General features: G+C 39.0%; 1 protein-coding gene across 9 annotated transcripts in view; it reads right to left on the reverse strand.

Annotated features, from left to right (window-relative positions):
* TJP1 (tight junction protein 1) overlaps window positions 1-17024 on the reverse strand; it is a 158134-nt gene that overhangs the window by 8725 nt on the left and 132385 nt on the right. For 4 of the 9 annotated variants that reach the window (XM_021532010.4, XM_085588693.1, XM_021532008.4 and 1 more), the window contains 15 exons: window positions 15459-15564; window positions 14482-14632; window positions 13832-13940; window positions 12985-13204; window positions 12401-12585; window positions 12173-12268; window positions 11670-11752; window positions 10439-10649; window positions 9806-9906; window positions 8524-8877; window positions 7863-8114; window positions 6250-7149; window positions 5815-5909; window positions 5089-5313; window positions 60-110 (listed from right to left, as the gene is read on the reverse strand). In XM_021532010.4, coding sequence (XP_021387685.2) covers window positions 60-110; window positions 5089-5313; window positions 5815-5909; window positions 6250-7149; window positions 7863-8114; window positions 8524-8877; window positions 9806-9906; window positions 10439-10649; window positions 11670-11752; window positions 12173-12268; window positions 12401-12585; window positions 12985-13204; window positions 13832-13940; window positions 14482-14632; window positions 15459-15564 — 3139 coding nt within the window. The remainder of the gene's footprint in view (window positions 1-59; window positions 111-5088; window positions 5314-5814; window positions 5910-6249; window positions 7150-7862; window positions 8115-8523; window positions 8878-9805; window positions 9907-10438; window positions 10650-11669; window positions 11753-12172; window positions 12269-12400; window positions 12586-12984; window positions 13205-13831; window positions 13941-14481; window positions 14633-15458; window positions 15565-17024) is intronic. The other 5 variants (XM_021532014.4, XM_021532009.4, XM_021532016.4 and 2 more) reach the window with 3 other exon arrangements.

Raw genomic sequence — 17024 nt, forward strand, 5'->3', positions numbered from 1 at the left:
GATTAAATGTAACAGTGAGAGGACACCTGAAAACATCCTCACATCAACAACAGTCTTACCACTTGATGTTCCTTTTCAAGTAGTCATAGCTAGTGTAAGAGCCAAGAAATCTAGGTGATGGCAAAGCAAACAGCAATAGAAGAATGAAAGAAAATAGTCATTCTATCTTGAGCATATTATTTCTTCACACTTTTTATGTTAGTCCTAGCAGCTGTCCAATGACAAGGTTGTTGAAATAGACACACTATTTACAGAGAGGTTTCTGACAAAACCTTTACCATATGCATGTGCACAACAATCACATATATTCAATATGAGATTTGGTCAGTGAATTAGGAGGTAGTCAAGATCTAATACTGGCAGAAATTAAAAGTAAGAATGAGAATACACTAAGCCATTTGTTGCAAACTGTATAAACATAGTTATTCAATACATCAAAAGAAATTAACAACATGGTCTAATTTGAAACAACTTCTTCAGTCATAACATTGACAGACTGACTGTAGTTTTGTATTGTACTGCAGATCATGAGGGCACATTCATAGCAACTGTTTCTCCAGCACTGCCAATTCATCCAATAAAGCCCATAAAAGCCCATAAAGCCCATAAAGCCCACGCCATAAAATGCTTCTGGTTGTGTTCAACAGTATCTAAAAGGACATCTCAGAACTGTTTACGAATACTAGGAAACAGAGAACCAAATGTATGGCTTCCCTTGGTTTTTTAACACTTACCTTGCTTTTCATGTAGCAAGAAAATACATTGTACATGAGGACAGCTTTCCCTCATTCCTTCACTTTCTGTATGCTCTTATATATTTAACAAGCAACAAGTCTAGACACCAACCACCTTGGTGGTTCAGAGGAGTATGCTATGAAACTAAGAAAAGGCTCATAACTTTTGAAAGTCTGCTTGATCACCACATGAATGAGAAGGATCAGTGATCTAAAAAGTATCTACATGATCTCTAAAACTAGAGTTGCAAAAACGAGATTATTTTGTATCTGTCTCAAGACTTCCATTCACACTGATTTTATCTAAAGCCATTTATCCAGCAACAGGAGTCGTTGCTGCTCACTCATCCCCTGTTGCCTTTACTCCAGGTGGGTAGTAGCTGCTCTCTCAGAAAAGTGCCCACCTGAAATCACTGCTTCCCAAAGGGAGACAGTAACCAGGGGAGGGCAGCCCCACAAAAGGCCACAGGAAAAACCCAACACACTGCACACTGAGCAGAACTGCATGGCAGCATCTCAGGGAACAAATAAATGGGGATGGGTCATCCTTTTGATGAAGGGAGGAGGGAACAAAGCTGTGTTTAGTATGAAGCACATTCTGTCACAGGCTCCTGACCAAGGGTCAGGCACAATCCCATCCACGCTGCTCAGAACCTGTACGCAGCCAAAGTGATCCGCAGCACAGTGATCCCTTCCAGCTTCTGCATGTGGAAATGAAGTTCTCCTAATTACTGATAGGCTGGGTTTTAACCCACTTCATCTTCATTGCAAAATTGCTACCTTAATTTGAAAGGAAGCAGAAATGAACCAGTGGGAGCCAGGTTACAAGCCTATGGGTGCAACACCAACCGCTTTGCAGACGTTCAATAGACTCCAGCCAACAGACACTCGGGAGTCTGGATGCTGTTCCTCACTGCCTCCTCAGCTGAGGCTGCAGCTGTTCCTGTGAGTACTCTTAACCCTAACTCAGTTCAGAAATCTGCAGTTATCTCACTGCAGCATGTCAAGATAAAGCAGGTTAACTACACTGAACCAAGCAGCAATAAATCCACTGCTCAGCCACATAGATATCTGCCTCAAATTGCCTCAATTACATCTACTGAATATCCACTACCCATTTACAAGTTCTACTATTTTCTCACATCAAGAGAAACTATCCCTTATTCTACAGTTCCTGACAACTGTAACATGCAGATATGGCATTATCCCTACAAAGCAGCTTTAGCAATGGTATAAATTTCCTAAATTTGGAAAATAAACCCCCAACAAAATAAAAGAGTAAAATAACTTGCAGTGGGAAAAATATGTACTGTCACCATACTTAATCAGTGGCAAAGAACTTTACATAATTTGATGTTTCACATTAATATTTAACACTAAGAAAGTTGTAGCTATTGCTCATGAATAAATAAAATCTGTCCTCTGTACCCAGAATACATTACACGGATTATTCAGAAGCAAGAGATTGCATAATAAACAGTTCCTGTATAATCCAAATTTAGTCCTGTTTATTTTTAGAAGAGTTTATTCACAGAATAGCAATTACCATAGAAATTCACTGGGAAAAAAAGATTAATACTGAGCAAGTAACAGGAACAATGTGGAAGCTGGTGAAAGGAGAGTTCTAAACATGAATGGTTTCTCAAGAGAGCAGTTGGTTTGTGTTTCCACACAAGGACACTGCAGTGTACTAGAGCCAGTACTGTCCAACTGAGCAGATGCCTTGTTTATCTCTTTCTACTTACATTAATATTTTAGTATTTGTCTATTTGCACTGGACTACCCTGGGTAAATTTTCTTTCCCATGTCTGTCCCTTCCTGTTAAGGGTTACATTCTTTCACAAAGCAAAAACACAACACATGTTTGTCCCGTATGATACATGAAATTGTCAGCCTTAAAACCAGTATGACCTCACTCCTCTGTGGCAGTAAGAGGTCACCTTTCCCATACAGACAAGCACTGAAGTTACATACTAACTCACCATCAAAACAAACCCACAACTGAGCAGCCAAAGAACACAAATGTCACAGCAGACAGAAGTAGTAGGTAGAAATATGGAACAATCTCCCTCAAACATGAGCTGTTCTGCACCGAAAATTCAATAGTTGTGTCTGTCTTTCTCTCATGCTTTTCACCACAACAACACTGCAGAATCACAAATGTACAATGAAAGCTTTCGAAACTCTCCATCTGAAGAATTTTACAATCCTCACAATTACACTTCTCCTAAAGCATGACTTGCATTATCAATGGCAACACAGTCCATGCCTACAGACCAACATGGATCATCTGTGGGTAACACATCTGTGGGTTTTGTACTTGAGAGCGGAATTTTGAAAATCACTGCTACGAGGCCAGTCAGGACAGTTTTCTTAGGTCTGTGCCTATGATGCCCAGAGAGCAGAATAGATAAGCTCTCATCTTTTCAACAGAAGCCAGTGGACAAGTGAAAAGGAAGGATAAGCATTCTTGCCTGAGAATCAGAACTGGTTACAGATACCCAATAAAGACATTATTTGGAAAAAAAAAGTGAAATCTTTAAAACCTATCAAGCTTTTTGGAGTATTCCAACATTCTCAGGTCATAAAGACACTGGAAGATCACAATGACCAAACAAAAAAGAACTGGATTCCCAAGTCTCAGCTCAAATCCTTTAAGACAAGCACTGGAACATGGTGGATCAAGTACATGAAAGACACCTTGCACATACACTAAACATTACAAAACTTCAACTAACTAGTTTATTATTTCATTCTAAAGATCTCATTAACATTAAAGCTGCCAGATTTTCAGCTTGACCTGAATAGTCCATGTTTCAAGCAGGAATACAACCAAAGCTTTCAAAAACCCCCCAATTTTCAGGCTGCATGCAGCAAGCTAAGGTAGCTTTTCACAGTAACAGCTACAAACAACTTGCTATAGTTTCAAAACAAATTTAGGAAACTGAGGAGAGTATTCAAAAAGTTTGAGTAAGTAGCCTCCAAAATAGCCAGCTCTTTACCTGTGCTAAATCTGTGTATGAGCTTTCACACAATTTCTGTATCAAAGTGTTCCAAATCAAGGAAGCAAAACAATACAGGAAACAGATGTTTCCATCAGCAGATTAAATTCTGGCCTCAGCAATATTCCCTAAAGGCTCACTTTCCTAATGTCAAACATGGCTAAAGTGCACAAGAATAAATGCAAGCAGAACCAGAATAATCAAAACCTTTGTTTTGAAAGATGTGTAAGTACTACTGTATTAGACTAAGAAAACACTTTATTATGTCCTGCTTATGATCATAAGCAGAACACAATCCATGATCTTGATGAGGTAATTGATTTACTTCCTCCAGTAAGTCCATGGGTGACTCCAAGTTAAGTCTCTGGCTTTGATTTGCTGGAGGGTAGGAAAGCTCTGCAGAGGGATCTGACAGGCTGGATCAGTTGGCTGAGGCTGCCTGTGTGAGGTTCAGCAAGGCCAGGGCTGCGTCCTGCCCTTGGCTCACACCAAACCCTGCAGTGCCACAGGCTGGGCAGAGGGGCTGCAAAGCTGCAAAAGGCCCTGGGGGTGCTGGTCAACAGCAGCTGAACTGAGCCACGTGTGCCCAGGTGGCCAAGAAGGCCAATGGCACCTGGCCTGTACCAGCCGTGGTGTGTCCAGCAGGAGCCATGCACTGACATCTCCTGTGCTGGGCACTGCTGAGGCCACACCTCGAGTGCTGCTCCAGTTCTGGGCCCCTCACTGCAACAGCAACAGGGCTGGGGAAGGGTCTGGAACACAAAGGGTCTTGAGAGCTGCAGCTGAGGGAGCTTGGGGGGCTCAGAAGAGACATTATCAGTCTACAACAGGACAAGAAGTGACCTCCAACTGTGCCAGGGAAGTTCAGGTTGGATATTGGGAAATATTTTTTTACTGGAAGGGTTATCAGACATCGGAACTGGCTGCCCAGGAAGTCACGGAGTCACCATCCCTGCAGGTGAAAAGGCATGTAGATGTGGCACTTAGGGACTGATGAAGTGGTGGACCTGGCAGTGCTGGATTATGGTTGGACTTGATTGTAGTGGTCTTTTCCAACCTAAACAATTCTATGACCATATGCTAATAAGTAGTAAGTACAAGTAACGTGTTGAAGGCCCTGATACCTGCAGAAATGATTATTTTAATTTTATTAAAATAAAAAGTTAGAAGTATGTGTTTTTAAAATAAAGCTACACCTAAACAGTAACTTCAGACTTTATGAAAAATTTGTGGTACTGACTGTGGTTCAGTACCACAGATCCCTGAACTCCACTGAACACAGGATACTGTGTTATAGCCCTAGCTGCTCCCCTCCTTTTTCAAATTAAAAAACCCAAAGAACCCAAACTTACTTAGAATAATTGCTGAAATTCAGCTGATTCTGTGAATGTATTGGTTTGGTGGGCTCAGAGTGATGGCTGGCAGGAACCTGGGCCGATGGCTTATTTTCAAAACTCCTGCGATCGAAGTAGGAGAGCTGCTTCCGGTAATACTCCTCATCCTCCTCAGGATCGTAATGGTTGGAACGCACAATATCTTCAGGTGGCTTCACTTGAGGTCTCTGTGGTTCTGGGGCCCTAACCAACAACAATAATATACAGTTGCCTTGCCCAGTTGAATAAGTGCCCAAATTACAATTCTATTTTATAACCTAGCTAGTAATAAAGCAACAAACATGTAGTTCTTATAATTGTACACCTTGCCTTTTTACCTACATTGCATGGAAAGTAAGACAGTTGTGACATACCACAAGGAAAGAAAATTCTTATTTCCTTTACACCTTATATTTTCCCTTTTGTTTTGCTTTCTTATTAGCTCAATTAAAGATAGAAAAAAGTAGAAAAACTATACTTAATAAGTTCCTTTCTCAAAAATACTGAGAAATCATTGTATCTTTGCCCCACTTCCCAGCAATCTCACCCAATTAGAACTGACTTCATGCCCTGCTTTATTATTGATACATAAACCATACTGACACTCCAACTCCTCTCTGCAGTTTCCAATTTGAAGCACTAAGATGTGTTTCTGAATATTCTAAACTAATATAGAAAACTAAATTTAACCAGTTGTGCATCTACCTGTAGGTTGTTTTCTCGTGCTCATACTGGCTTTGAGAAGTTGGTTTTGGACCACTCACACTTGTGAGTGCAGGCTTAGGTGCTAGTTCTGGAGGCTGTAAAGAAAAGCACAGCATATTCTCTTAAATTCTAACATTTAGAAATATTAAAAAAAAGCACTTTATGATTAAGAAAACTAAGACTACCTTCCCTTCCTCCAAAAGAAAAAACAAGTACTAGCAAAAGAAGAATTAGAGGAGTTTCCAGTATAACAAGACGCTTGGCAGTGTTTTCACAAGAAGTGTTCAGGTTCTGTTTTTAAAACATACCACATTTAGGATGCTAAAAGGCAGTATTTCACAAGCACTAAAGCTTTGTTTTTGAGAAAATATTTCACTTCTTGCAGTGCAGTCTCATTAGCAAAAAAGCAGGAACTAAAAAATTTAATTTACTTACCTTGACAGTTGATGTATCACTTGTATCCTTCATTTTTTCCAAAGATGGGGATCTTCTCCTTTCAAATATCTTAACCCTACTTCGCACGGACTGTGGTTTCATGGCTGGATCTTCTTCTTCCTCAGCTAGAGATGGTGGTGTAGGCAGTGGTTTACTGTTGGAAGGCAAAACTTCTGGTTTGGTTTGTGATGAAGGGGGAGGAGGAAGAGAAACACCTGAAGTGCTATGAGAAGGCTCATATTGTCCAGCTTTAGCATTATAAGCTTGAGGAGGACCTTGCTCATAGCCCCTTATGTGTGGATCGAAATACTGCTTGGGTTCAGGAGACCGAGATATGGCTGACTGGTATGGCTGAGCCTCCGCTTTGTATCGACCGTGGGCGTCGTATCCAGCCGTGTGCTGATCCTCGTATCGCACTTGTGGTAAGCTGAAGTTTTTGGGTGCATGCTCATAGCGAGGTCTGCTGTCATAGCTCATTGCAGGGGGTTCCTCAAAACGAGGTTGTGCTGGGTAATAGCTGCGCTCTGTGCTCTCTTCTAGATTTTGTCTGGAATCAAGATCCCTAGGAGGCTGGTTTTCATAAGCTGTTCTTGTTTGGTTATAGGGCTGTTTCTCCTCATAGTATGTCCAGTGCTCCTCATAGGGAGGCACACGGTCATCATAATGTAGGCGAGGGTCATAACCACGAGATAACTGATCTACATAGTTTGTAGAGTCATACCTATATGTTGACTGTTCATAATCCCTACTCGGCTGTTTTTCTGCATACTGAGCCTGGGATTCATAGATGAGATTTGGGTCTCTTTCCTGTCTCTGTACTGGGTGATTAATTGCTGGCTGTTTTAAGACGTAGCTTTGTCTGGATGCTTCTTCATTAATGTATGGATCCTTTCGGTACACCTGTTAGAGAGAGACACTTCTCAGTTAAAATGAAGAGTAACTTCAGCTGCAGTTGAAAGGCAGCATTTGAAACAAATCCTAGTTTTAAATATTGGCTTTGATTTTGTTTAAAAGCAGAATAATTATGCAGATGTTTGCAACCAGAGGAAGCTGGACTTGGTGATTCAAGATTTCCCTTTTAGTTATATTTTTAAGAAAAAACATGTAAACTGATTAGAAGAGAAAGACAAAGGTAAGAGCCTCATGTCTGGGGTCTGGTGCTCAGGGGGGCACATACTTTTCCAGAATGTGAAAACAGTGGAAGTGAAATATATGAATACACTAAGATTGCTGAAGAAGTCACTCAACAAACTGGACTCAACTTCATGATCAACGATTCTGCATTATTTAAATTTTAGGGAAATAAGATTCTTCTTGAGGCCTCATTAACAGGTGAATTGCTGACAAGCTAAGGAAGTCAAAGTAAAATCAAATACAGATGCAGCCTTTTTAAAAAAGTCATGTTTTTGAGAAGTGAAAAGGATAGAGTTTGAAGCCATGCAAACAAAACATTACATGATGCTTAGCAATTCAGATGAACTGTTTTTTGTAACCTGCATGATTCTCTTAGAAGAAAAAAAATCAGAAGGAATTCTTCAAATAAGGGCAAAACAAAGCTCATGTGCTAGCTTGATGTATAGCAGGAAATCAGCACAACAATGTGGCACAGGTACCTTTGCTGGATCTATATGCGGCGGTAAGGATGATGGCTCTTGCTCTCTTAGTACTACATGAGCTCCCTCAGTACTCGGTGTTCTTAAGGGGGCCGCTTGTGGTTGGTAAGAGTTGTAAGGAGCAGCAGTAGGCTCCTCCAGTCTGATATTAGTTAGGTTTACATTAGCATTTACTGCAGAGGCTGATGAGGTTGCAGGGTTTGATTCAGGCGACGGGGAAAGGTAAGGGACTGCAGGTGAGGCTTCTGCTTTCTGTGAAGTGTTTAAAATATTTTAAATATACTGCTATTGAATCAATGTATGACTTTTTGATTTATATTAAAATAATTTAAGTGATGCCCTGACCAATGCAGCTAGATGTAGAATGAAATGCACTGATAGTATCATGCACTAGCACTTCCAGAAATTCATTAGGTTGAGAATTATAAAAGCAAAACATTTAATAAAAGTAGAATGGTACTTCAATCCCCCTCCTGTCAATGAGTCACTAAAACAGGCAGGGCAAGCTGATTCTCAAATTCACTGTAATGTATTGTTGCTGTTGACAGATTCTTGTATGTACACACAACACTGGTAAGCAGAATATAAATGGACATTTCTTATTCAAGAGAACTTGCAACCTGAAGTGCATAGTGGTCAGTGTATAAAATTACTTTCTTACCGGCTGAGTAGTAGTTGCTTTAAATCCTGAAGAGTCTATTCTGAGATTTGGCTGAGGCTGAGCTTGAGATGCATAAGCAGGGTAAGTCTGAGTCTCATGATGCATTCCAGAAGAATCCTCTCTAACAGGTTCAGAGGAGCGTGTAATAGCAGATTCTGGAGGAGTCCCAACCTCATCATTCAAAGTTTCATCCAGTTCTTGATCAGTATAAGCACCCCCTTCTGTATCAGTGTCTTCATAGTCAGACGTGTGTCTGCTGTCTGTGCTGTACATGGAATATTCACTGCCGGGAGCGGAGAGGTAAGAAAGGCGGTCATCGTGTAAATCAAGATCATCACTTGTAGCACCATCTGCCTGTGGCAAACAAAATTAGGGTACACGTTTATTGAAATACCTTCTAAAGAACACCCTTTCTCTTGCAATGTAGAACGTGGGATTTTTATCTAATTCACTACAAATATCATTACAGGGGACAAGAAATCGTGTTTCCATCATTCAATATGTTAAGCTTAGACCTAAAACACCTATCTGCAGCCTAGCTCTTTGAATCATTTTACTAAGGGACCAGATGACTGTCAGAGTAAGAGGACAGTGCAGTGTCCACAGATATCGAAGTGCTTGGAAAAATACAGAGCTGCACTTTAAAGTGGTTTTATGATATCGGAATCATTACTTTGCAGATACATATAAGGAGCTAAGGTCTAAACCAGATCTAATGAAGAAACCTGCAACGATAGCTGATTCATCATTTGCTTACTTTTAGCTGGCACTTCACTTGATAATAGTTCTTCAAGAGGATGGATCTAATGTGCATAGAGTAACAGGCAGCTCAAGAAGGTAAGTGGAGGTTTAGCGGGGAACACAGACTACTAACCTGCGTTTTAGCATGTGTTTTCTCACAACTCTTCTCAGAAAGGTCACTAAGGACATGAATATGCCACTTGCTTTTATAATGAAAAACACACTCCATCCCAGCCCTGAGAACCCATGCAGTGAAATTCCCAGAAGTTCTTTGAAAAAAGCCCATCCAATCCCTGCAAAATCTTCACAGCATTACTATATCCTCCAGTTAACAATGTCAATAAGCAAATGCTCCCTTACAACACTGCTACATGCATAAGGACAAACTGTACAGCTCTCATTAACAGAGTAAGTGTTCTAATGCAGTGACAAATCAGTTTTGAGCAGCCCACACAGCCAGGAGGCACTACTGCTTTAGATCTTCACAGAAAACCTCTCATGAATACTGTTTTGTCATTTCCCCCCAAATATTATTTCTTACCTTTCCTTCTGAAACCCACACTAGTTGGTTCTGTTGTTGCTGAATTGCTTCCTTAAGAGCTCCATACCATCCTTCATTCATTGAATTCAAGTTAATGGTAGCTAGAAGTACAGCAGATTAGTTTGACTTATGATTTCTGCAGAACTACAAGGATCTATACCATGAGTAATAAAAGCAATATAAACTGGTAGGTTAAAATTATGAGATTTAAACAGTAATGCAAAGTAGTATCCAAAGCAACCTTAAGGCCTGATGTGATTTGGGATGTTTTATCCCACAGGAAATGCTGAATTAGAAGTAGCTTAGAATAAAGAGAGGCCTGAGTTTAGCCAGACTAAAACAATAAAGTTACATCATTTTCCAATTTATTCAAGTTTTGATTTTGGCTGATGATCCTGCAAAGCCACAAAACCTATTAGAAATGTCATTTTGATGTTTCAGATTGCTTTACATTTGAGCAGTCATGTGCAAATGATGTACACACCAATTAACTACTGGTTATTGAATGGCAAAGCCTGAGCAAGTCAGTCACTGCTTGACCTGTTCCATTTGCAAAAAATTCTGGAGGTAGAATCTTCTCTCATCTTTCCTCCCCTTTCCTCTCAGAAATTCTAATCCAGTCTAATTACTTACTTGTGAAGAGGTGGTGATTATTTTTGCGGAGCTTGTGAGCTCTTTCATACAACTTCCTGGCACTTTTTCGTGACTCTGGGCACAGTCTCATTCTCATGGTCTTTACTCCCTGCTTAGAATCAGGATTTAGGAACACTACAATTGGATACCACTGGGCATAATTCAGACGGTCCACTGCATTGGGAGTGACATCTAATAAAGCATGTTTATCCTGTAGTGACAAGAAGGACACAGGCAAGAAAGCAAATTTTTTATGTCCTAGATGAAGTTTTTTTAACATACTCTACAAAATGACTTTGTATTACCTTCAGAAAATTCATTGTTTCAAAGTATTGATTTAAATCCTTCTCCTATTTGAATTAGCAAAATAATAAAATCCAAACCAACTCAAATACAAGCCTAAGTAGGCATATACATTTTGAACTGTAGGACCACTGTAAAACTCCAGGATTTTTTACATTTAATTCTATTTTTAAAAATCTCCATAAAGGAAGCAGACACTGAAATAAAAATAAGCAGTTTCCTATCAATATTCTGTAAATAGGAAAAAACCAAAGGCTGAAACACAAGATACAGTCCCATTACACACTTCTATCCACCTTTTTACCAAAAAAATCACTGTAAATGCAGAATTTGGCCAAATTTCATTCAATGCAATCAGGCACACAACGTGAAGCATGATGACTTTGCTGCTATAATGGCTTTTTTCCCCTCGCATACTTCAGCATCTGAAAATCTTCCAGTTTGTTTTTAAGTAAGGAAATAAATAGGTGAGCCTCATATAAAGCACTAATTGTAGAGGTTTTAAGGATATTAAGGAAGGGAGATGGAAGAACCCTTTCTTAGTCCTCACACAAAATAATTATGTCAAGTGATTGACTTGTACACTGGGGTAGGGCAAATCTAACAACTCAATAAATAAAGTAACCATTTCTAGCTATAATGTCACACCATGGCTTTAAATGAAAGAGGAAACACCTTAAAAGAGCCTTAATGGAGAGGGGACAACAGACTCTGGAACAAAGCCTAGAAGCACATCCAGGCTGCAGTTATTAATACAGAGAAGGAGGGTGTTAGGGTTTTTCTTATTAACCTATAGAGAGATGAGAAAGCTATTTTTAAAGCAAACACAGTAAGTTACCGTTCTACATTTAAAACATCCAACACTTTACTTCATGTTATCAGTTTTACTTTTCTTGTGTTAAAAGCCCAGTGACAATAGAAGACTTACTCTGTCAATTATTTGCTTTATAGTGTGGAGACGAATAATGCCAGAGCTACGTTGGTCAGTACCAGCATCTCTTGGTTCACTTTCTGGTAAAGAGGACACAGTAAAATTCTATTGTAAGTTTACAACATAGTCTACATTCCGTCATTAAGATAAAACAAACCATTTAATAGCTCACGCTGTCAATTCAGCTTGAAGACACTTCTGATTACATATCATACATGAAAGTGTACCCACCATTATGGCAAAAAAAAATCACATCTTTACAAAAGCACTTGGAAACAGGATAAGGTACAGAATTAAAATAAAATTTGATGTGGCTATAAACAGAACGAATATGTCTTTAGAGAATTATCAGCAGCGATGTAGTAAAAGAACTTGCACTTAGTCTGTTCCTTTGCATTATCAATGTCTTGTTAAATACATTAACTAAAGTAATAATGTAGAAACAATATAGCCAAAGAAAGCTATTTCCTAACTGCAGAAAAACCTGTTCTCACACCTACTTGCAATTTGGAAGATATCTGGTTCTTCTCTAGCAAGTTTCTCCCGTGCAACATCAGCTATTGGACCAAAAATGGTTACAGGTCTGAGAAACCCAGCTAGAATTGAAGGAAAAAGAAAAGCCAAGATGTATTGATTGCTTAAACCAAATGCAAGATACATTTTATTAAACTGGCTTTCCCAAACCAAACCACACAAACCTGTAACGTGCAGTAAGAGTAAAGCCATACCTTCCCGAAGAACAACTCTTTCATAGGCAGGAAACTTTGTCTGAACAGGCTGGGCAGAAAGATCTTCTCTGCTTTTCCGGAGATTTCTTTTTGAGCTCCGCAAGCCTCGGAATCTCCAGAAGTCTGCTCGATCTCCTCCTGCTGTCTTTGGAAGCGTGTACTGTACACTAGCCAGCTGCTCAGCTCTAAGGTGACAACAAATCCCAGTTACCAAAAAGTCAGCTTCCGAAGTAATGCCTGAATAGCAAGCTTATAGTCTCAAAAAACCACTGCCCCTGCTGAACCAACCTTTTGTTGTATTATGAACTACAAGACAACTACTGAGCCTGGTATCACATTTCTAAAACTTGTTATAACCTTGTATTATATCTCTTGTATTGAAAATAAAGTTTATTCATGGATTGTGCAAAGTCAAATGCAAATCCACAGATATTTTACTTCAGTATGTTTTACACTTTGTCACTTTTTCTTACTGAACCAATTCTATAAACTTGTGTCCTGCAAGGAAGTCCAGTCATTCATTATACAGATGCCATTTAAAACTGTGGGTGTGAATTAGTAATTTAACTATTGCAAGATCGTACCTGTTTTTGTTAGGTATGATACCTCTTTCCACTTCCTTATGATTCTTCCCAATTCGAATGGCCAGCCATGAACCCAGTTTGCCATTGTACAGAGTGTCCACCACCCGGAACACTTCACCTTTATTGAAGCTTAGTCCATAAGGAGATTCCTTCTCATATTCAAAATGAGTTCTGATATAGAAAGAATCCCCTACATCAGACTCAACAATGCGACGATAAACTGAAAGAAGGAAAAGAAATCCCAAAATATCAAGTGTTACATAAGTTCAATTGATGTTATAACACTCACAAGAATTACACAAAGCAATGCCTCACCTTAATTCTCCTTGTTCTAAAATGTACGTTATTCAAGAACCCTTAATGTCTCAGAGCTGATCTATTTCAAGCACCATAAATATTTACAGTAAACTCTACTAACATAAATTCAACTTTTATAGTAAAAAATTTGATCGAAGTGCAAGCTTACTTCATTCACCCTAGAAGGAATTAACCTTGAGAAAAGAAGTTTGTATGTACAAACACATCAGCATAACCATTCATTTCCAATGGCATAACTACAACTGACTCCTACTTCCTCCAAGAATAATGCCAAGACATTACATAGGTGGCAGGGGCTATTTTGAAGAGGAATTTTTTGTTTGGGACTTTGTTTGTTTAGGGGGGTGTGGGCATACTGGCACCATATCAGTCTCTACTCCATTTGTAGTGGCCACCTATCTCAAAGCCAAAAGGATTTAATAGGTAAGGTGCCAATTTCCTGCAAGCCAGAAGTTAGTTATTCTTCACTAGACTTTTTAATGCTGTTCTAAGCAGTCTACTACATAATTTCCAATATACAAATATTTACCATCTTTTTTCTTCTGTGCCAAAATGGTGACTTCTTCGCCTTTAGGAAGATCAAGCAAAAAAAGGACAGCTTCTTCTCTGATGATATTTGTGAAGTCTACATTATTTACCTGTTATCAATAAAGCAATAAGGTTGACTTAGCATATGATATTATTACAGAGATTTAATTATATAATAGAAAAATCTAAATCTAAAATAAATAAATCTAAAAATCTATTGCTATGATCTTTTTCGTACTCAATTTCATACATACCAAGGGCACATATCTCAAGATGCCTCTTGTACCTCTAAAGAGTCCCACTTTATTTCTCAGTAAAAGCACAGCTTCCAGGATAATAGGTAGCTGTTAGTTTCATACTTATTATGGAGCACCTACATATATCAGTAGCCCACAGAGCACTCTGACAACTTAGTCACCCACCATGAAATCAAACAACTTCATAAACTGAATTAGTCTACAAAATTTAATGTAAAAAACTTTACCAACCTTCCTAGCAACAGTACAGTAAAAAGAGATTTTGCTTCTAGTAAATCTAATAAATACATACAGAAAAAACTGTATGAACTACAAAAGCAAAATATTCAATCCTACAGAAAAAAACCTATTTTGGTACAACAAAACATTTGTAATGTTAACAGTTTTGACATACCCTGAGAATCTGGTCCCCTTCCTCTAATCCTTCTTTTGCTGCAGGGCTGTCTTCCAGAACACCAGCTACAAATATGCCAACATCATTGCCACCTGCTAGTCGCAAGCCCACACTATCTCCTTTTCTGAATTTTACCAGTTTCATGCTTGGCCTAGAAATTTAGAAAATATTCCACTTACTGGTGTAATAGCCCAAAATATCCTGATAAATTTGAAACATGCAAAGAAGTAACCTGCTTGTTAGTCAATTAGTGGATATTTTGCTATACATACCATTAACTGCTTATCAACTGTAGCATTACAACATGCTCAATAGCAGCACTCCAAAAAACCTACCTGCACATACATGTTTATAATGGTTTGTTTGTCTTACACTCAGTGTTTATGTGAGACACTGACACTCTCTTCCAAAAACATTCTTCCTTTTAAAGAGCTGTGCTGGCATACAGATCTATTTTGGCTCTGAAGAGATCAAGATTAATTTGAGGTCAAACCAAACTAGAATCTATTTTCATGTACACTAATGCCCACAAAGGAGATCCCAGTTGAAACAGACTTATTTCCATGCTGGGACATTGCACAATTCTGCAGTAACCTTTATTCACTGCTCTCCAATTACTATGAAAGTAAAGAATATAATACAGTAACTTTCCTCTCTTTGGACATGGGGACAGGAAAGGAGGAGTGAGAATGCCCAGGGAGAGATAAATCCAGCAAATCCTTTTCACGTGTTGATTATTTTAAAGACTAATTTCCATAGAAATGAATAGACTTTAAAGTGGTATATAACCCAGTATAAATGCCAACAAGGCTCAGGAATAAATCTCATGTTTCATCCTATTATTTGTGAACAGAAGGGTCAGGACAGAACACTGGGCATGATACCAGAGCACAGAGAGAAGTTATTGACTACCCTGGATAAAAGTTTGGTTTGCTTAAGAACCAGGCAGGTTCAAACAGAGTTCAGAGATACATTACCGAAGCATTCCATCTTCATGGGTTGAATTGGGTAAAGGACCATCAGATGGACTGACTGGTAAATCCACATCTGGCTGCCCTCCTTGTGCATACACTGGCTTTGGTTCTATTAAAATACCAAAGATTTCCAATGTCCATTTGGTCATTTAAAGATGAAAATGTGAAGTTTAACTTAGTTAAGACTTAATTAATGACTTCTTCAGCAGCCTTCCCTGTACCCCACTTAGACTCACTTAGAAGTAAAATACTAGAAAACTTACAACAGAAGACTCATCATGCCATTCAGAGCAGTGTGACTACTGGCCTAACTACTACTTCAGTAAATATTCCCAAACTTTCAGTAAGTACTCTGAACACTTCAAAAAGATGAGAACTAGAAGGCTTCACGCTCTCAAGACCACTTTCAATACTTCTGTTTCTAACCTTGATTTTTCTGACCTAACATCTTCTTTTTCCATTAGTTCTCTTCACTCAAGAATTCAATTCTTGAAATGAAAATACCATAAAACCTCAATCTACCATACATGCCTTTAGGTCCAGCTGGTGGTCCTTAGAGCTATGCATTTACTATGACTTCGCTGCAGAGCTTCTCTGGAGTTCCTGTGAGGAAACTGCCACTGCAGGCTTCCCTCAGCAATGAGCACTAGTAGGGGCTCTTCTCTGATAAAGGTCTGGTCGGATTTATAGGATTTATAGGATTTATAGGCTCATTTTTGCACACAGGAAAATATTTGATTTCAAACAAGGCTGACTTTGAACTAGTTTAATATTCCTGATCTTAGCAACAATTTCACCATCTTCCTTTCAAATCACTGAACAGACTAGTTTGAAATTGGGAATTTCAGGCAACAATCCAGTAATTATGCCTTTTTCTAATGTGACTGTGGTCCTTCCTATACAGTAATAAAGTGTTTTCCTTGAAGTCTCTAATGAATGTTTCCTAAGCTAAGCTTCTGAGGATCCCTCCCAACAAATACTTTACTCCCACCCTGATTCTTGACACAATCAACTACGACAGTCATCTTACCCCTGTCCCTAGTCTAAGCAGCAAACCATCAGAGATCCTGCCAGCCACTTCTCTAACATTTTCATTACAGTCTTGGAAGAATCCTCATTTCCCTAGAGCTTTTGTGAGGCTGCTAAAGGATTATGCCCTTTGCTACACTTTATCTCAGTTTTTCTTGGGCAAGTGAATGTTATCTGCAGACATTAATTTAAATAATAGCTTTATGTACTGGGCTACAACTCCTCCCACCCAAACTAAGTATCTCTATGTGCCTCGTCCCATTCGTGCAAGAATTGAACATTTCTCCTTCCCCGCCAACCAACAAAACCCCCACACTATTTATCACTAGTTTGCTAGCCCCTCAGACCAATTATCAGTACATTATTTTGGATTAAGAACCATTTTAAGGGTTGCCTATCTGGCTGGATTAGTTTTATGCCAATTATTAATCTTCAATACCTTACAGAAATGCAGAATTCATCTTTCTAATCTTCACTACCACATTCCTTTCCAGCTTGGCAAATATAAATTACTTCATTTACCTCTCTTTATAACACTGC

This window comes from Lonchura striata, chromosome 10 (genome assembly GCF_050655825.1).
Source record: "Lonchura striata isolate lonStrDom1 chromosome 10, ASM5065582v1, whole genome shotgun sequence".
NCBI lineage: Eukaryota > Metazoa > Chordata > Aves > Passeriformes > Estrildidae > Lonchura > Lonchura striata.